At 57.5% G+C, this 4429-nt stretch overlaps 1 protein-coding gene across 1 annotated transcript; it reads left to right on the top strand.

Annotated features, from left to right (window-relative positions):
- Nucleotides 1-223: 223 nt before the first annotated feature.
- On the top strand, nt 224-3988 carry elfn2a (extracellular leucine-rich repeat and fibronectin type III domain containing 2a). The gene is made up of 3 exons (XM_063205744.1): nt 224-520; nt 1205-3257; nt 3312-3988. Exons 1-3 carry the CDS (start codon nt 224-226, stop codon nt 3782-3784), a joined length of 2823 nt encoding a protein of 940 aa, XP_063061814.1. The 3' UTR covers nt 3785-3988.
- Nucleotides 3989-4429: the final 441 nt, after the last annotated feature.

Here is a 4429-nt window from a genome sequence, read left to right as displayed (position 1 = left end):
AAGGACCCAGCTCCACCACCCACTCAGAGGGCTGAGTGGCACTCACCACCCAACCAGTGGCTCCGCCTCTGGCTCCACCTCCGCCTCTGGCTCCGCCTCTGGCTCTGGCTTCAACCTCTGTCCTCTTAGCCCTCCCAGCCGATCCCCTTCCTCCTCCTCCTCCTCCTCCTCCTCCTCGTCCTCGACGCTCCCCACAATCGCCCTGCTCCCCACCCTGCTCCTCATGGCCCTGGTCTCCCTGGGCCTGCTGCCGGGGCTGGCGCGGGGCGACTGCTGGCTCATCGAGGGGGAGAAGGGCTACGTGTGGCTGGCCATCTGCAGCATGAACCAGCCGCCCTACGAGACCTTCCCGCAGCAGATCAACAGCACGGTGCACGACCTGCGGCTGAACGAGAACAAGATCAAGGCCATCTTCTTCAGCTCGCTCAGCCGCTTCACCAACCTCACCGACCTCAACCTCACCAAGAACGAGATCTCCTACATCGAGGACGGGGCCTTCACCAGCCAGGCCAATCTGCAGGTTTGTGGTTTGGGATTGATTTTTCCCGTCTGTCTGTCTGTCTGTCTGTCTGTCTGTCTGTCTGTCTGTCTGTCTGTTTGTCTGTCCACTCCTATTTTACTATTCTTCTGTTCTATTTTTTGTCTATTTTAAGCCTCTAACTGTAGCCTATTTTAGTCATGTTCTGTGACTGTATGCACCACTATGATGGCTATTTCTTCGGACGGTCCATCCGTCTGAAACGGGTTTGCTTGGTTTGCACGTCATGTACTGTAGGTCTGTGGACCTTGTTTTGGTTGTGAAGGACTTTGGGATCAACTGTGTTGTGATTTAAATGCGCTATTAAAGTGAACATATAGGCCTACATAAATGAATAATACATACAACAAATATATAAAATAATACATATAAAAAATGTCTGGAGCTGACCAACCAATATACTGTAGGTTTGTGGGCCTTGTTTTGTTTGTGAAGGACTTTAGGGGTCACCCGAGTTGTGATTTAACCCTTTGAGGAGTAAGGAATTTCTAGAGGTTCTTCTAGAATTTTACTGGAACATTCTACAGCTCCTATAGACGTCTGTGTTAAAAATCTCGCAAAGACATTATGACATCATAATGAGAACCCAAAATTTGTGCAAAATTCTAATCACATATATGTGATGGTACTCCTCAAAATTAAATGTGCTTGACCTGACTTCTCCAGGTGCTCCAGCTGGGCTACAACAAGCTGACCAACCTGACGGAGGGCATCCTCCGCGGGCTGGGCCGCATGAACAGCCTCTTCCTGCAGCACAACCTCATCGAGGTGATCGCCACCAACGCCTTCTGGGAGTGCCCCAGCCTCAGCAGCCTGGACCTGTCCTCCAACCGGCTGGCCAAGATCAACCCCAGCACCTTCACCTCGCTCAACCAGCTGATCGTGTGCGAGCTGGCAGGCAACCCGTTCCACTGCGACTGCGAGCTCTACCGCTTCCTGAGCTGGCTGGAGGCCTTCAACAACGTCACGCACACCTACGACCGGCTGCAGTGCGAGACGCCCAAGGAGCTGAACACTTTCCCGCTCCTGAGTCCAGTGCCGGGCCACGGCCGCAACGCCATGGCCGTCCTGGGCTACAAGTGCGGGGAAGGCGGCGGGATCAGGACCTCCCTCCCGCCGTTTCCCGACGGTTCGGGGGTGGGTCCGGACCTCGACCCGTTCCACGAGCCGACCGTCGAGTCCACGTCTAACCCCACCTACAGCATCAGCCTGAAGCTGCAGTCGGTGGGGCCGTACTCGGCCACACTGCTGGTGCAACTCCCGAGCCCCTTCAAGAAGATGTACGTCCTAACAAAGTACAACCACACGAGCCCGTCCGACATGAGGAACCTCAAGCTGAAACGAGAGGAGGTCATACTGCGAGACCTGTTGCCGCACACCAACTACACCTACTGCGTGGCGTCCATCCGCAACTCGCAGCACTACAACCACACGTGCGTGGAGTTCGCCACGCGGGTCGCCACGCCTCAGGACCTGCGCGCCAGCCGATCCACCACCACGCACTACATCATGACCATCCTGGGCTGCCTGTTCGGCATGGTCATCGTGTTGGGCCTGGTGTACTACTGCCTGCGGCGGCACCGTATGCAGGAGGAGCGGGACAAGGCCATCAGCGTCAAGAAGACCATCCTGGAGATGCGCTACGGCCCCGAGGCAGCGGCGTCCGTGGGCAACGACCCCGCCGCGCTGCAGAAGCTGCACGAGCAGACGCACCACCAGCACCATCACGGCGGCAGTGGTGGCGGCAAAATGATGCCCTCGTCCACGTCGTCCAGCCTGGGCATGCTGCACAGCTCGGCCAACACTAGCACATCTCGTCTCTCCACCTTGCCGCAAGTGGAGAAGATGGCCACAGCGTTCACAGAGGCCATTGCGAGTAAGGGGAACTACATGGACATACGCACCTCTGCAGGTGGGGACGTCTGCGATGGGGGAATTGTGGGGCCGGGTGCGGAGATCATGCGAGGGGAGAATGGGCTCAACGGAGGGGAGGATTCTGACGACGACGGCCGGGGATCCACGTCGGAGATTTCCACGATCGCCAAGGAGGTGGACAAGGTCAATCAAATCATCAACAACTGCATCGACGCGCTCAAACTCGACACGGTAGCTGTAGGGGTGGCCGCGGTGACCACGGCGGACAACGCGGTACCTCCGTCGCCCGTTTGCATCACAACCCTGCCCCAGAGGCTCATCCCTCTGTCGCCCGCTATCACCGAATCTTCCCTAATCCTGGCATCCCCTAAAATGATCCCCCCACCCCCTGTCCCTCTTGTCCTGCCCCTGTCCGAGCGTCCTGGCATCAGCGGAGGGGGGTTCCTGTCCCCTCCGTACCGGGACCCTCCCCCTGCGACGGCCGCGCGGCCCCTTCAGCGGCAACTCAGCGCCGACGGAGCCGTGGTTGCCGTCGTGCCTCCCGGTGGCGGAAAACCGCGCTGCAGCGTCTCTTCATCCAGCGGAGGCTCAGTGAAGAGTGCCCGCCTGTACGGCCTGGACGTGCAGGAGTCAAGGAGCCCTGACGGCAGCTGCAAAAAAGGAGTGAGCAGCCCGGCGCGCTGCGGCGGGGAGGGTCCCCTAGAGAGGCTCCCCCTGGTGGTGCCCCCCGGGGGGGTCCAGGGAGGAGGAGGCATCGGAGGCGGGGGAGTCAGTGACACAAACGGGGGAGGAGGTGGTGGCGGTGGGGGCAGTGGTGGTGGGGGTGGCTGTGGTGGCAGCGTCGGTGTCTGCGGTAGTGGTGGTGGTGGTAACGGCGTTGGTGGGGGTGGAGGTGGAGGTGGAGGTGGAGGCACTAGGCAGCAGACGCAGCTGCAGCAGATACAGCAGCACCACCTAGAGGTGCACCCTGACTACCACTGCTCAGAACACCGGCACTCCTTCCCCGCCCTCTACTATGAGGGGGGCGCCGACTCCCCCACCACTGTCCACAAGGCCTCCTTCCTTAAGCCCCTTGGTGGGCGCGGCAGCGGGGGCGGCAGTGCCAAGGGGCGGGACGGCTCGGCCGCGGCTTACGCCCAGCTCTCGCCGCGCCACCACAACTACTCGGGCTACTCGTCCAGCCCCGAGTACTCGTCGGAGAGCACGCTCAGGATCTGGGAGCGTTTCCGGCCATATAGGAAGAGCCCCCGAGAGGAGGCGTACATCGCGGCGGGCCACGCGCTGCGGAAGAAGGTGCAGTTCGCTAAAGACGAGGATCTGCACGACATCCTTGACTACTGGAAGGGGGTCTCGGCCCAGCAGAAACTGTGAAGTTTTTGCGTTTGGGGCAACGGGGAGTTGATGAGAGTGGAGGGTGTTGTTGGCTACTGGAAGTGGGTTGCAACCCTACATAAACTGGGAGCAGAAGTCAATTGGGAGTTGCGTCCTTGAGGGTGGAGAGTGGTTTCACACCAACAACAGAAGCAGCAGCAGTAGTAGTAGTGGTAGTAGTTGTAGTTGTAACACCAAGATATGAGAGCAGGGAAATCAACGAGAGTTGGGTAGGGTAGGGGTTGGGTGTTGTTGGGAGGCATGGCAACTTTTGGTGTTGAGTGGGTGGGGAATTCTTCACAACGCAACAAGATTCCAGACAACCTGGTGGTTTGGTCCCATCTGGCCACCATAGAGGAAGTGAAGCATTTGGAGTATCCAGAATCAAGCAGGTGTTTTCTTTTCTTTCTTTTTTTTATCTAACATGAGTAGCCTCCAACCACAATTGCATCACAAATGTGCCAATTAAATATCATTTTAGTTCTGCTGAATTTCACAGGGAGGAAAAATTTTTCATTATCCACCTGTGTAAATTGGCACATGGACAAGATAATACAGGCAGATGAGGATTCGGACTTGTTTGGGTTTTTTTTGTGTGTGTGTTTTTTTTTTTTTTAATAAATCCTTGGTTCTCTTTGGGGGAAA

The sequence above is a fragment of the Engraulis encrasicolus genome, chromosome 1 (assembly GCF_034702125.1).
Source record: "Engraulis encrasicolus isolate BLACKSEA-1 chromosome 1, IST_EnEncr_1.0, whole genome shotgun sequence".
Taxonomy (NCBI): Eukaryota; Metazoa; Chordata; class Actinopteri; order Clupeiformes; family Engraulidae; genus Engraulis; species Engraulis encrasicolus.
This window is presented reverse-complemented; position numbering and strand designations above follow the sequence as displayed.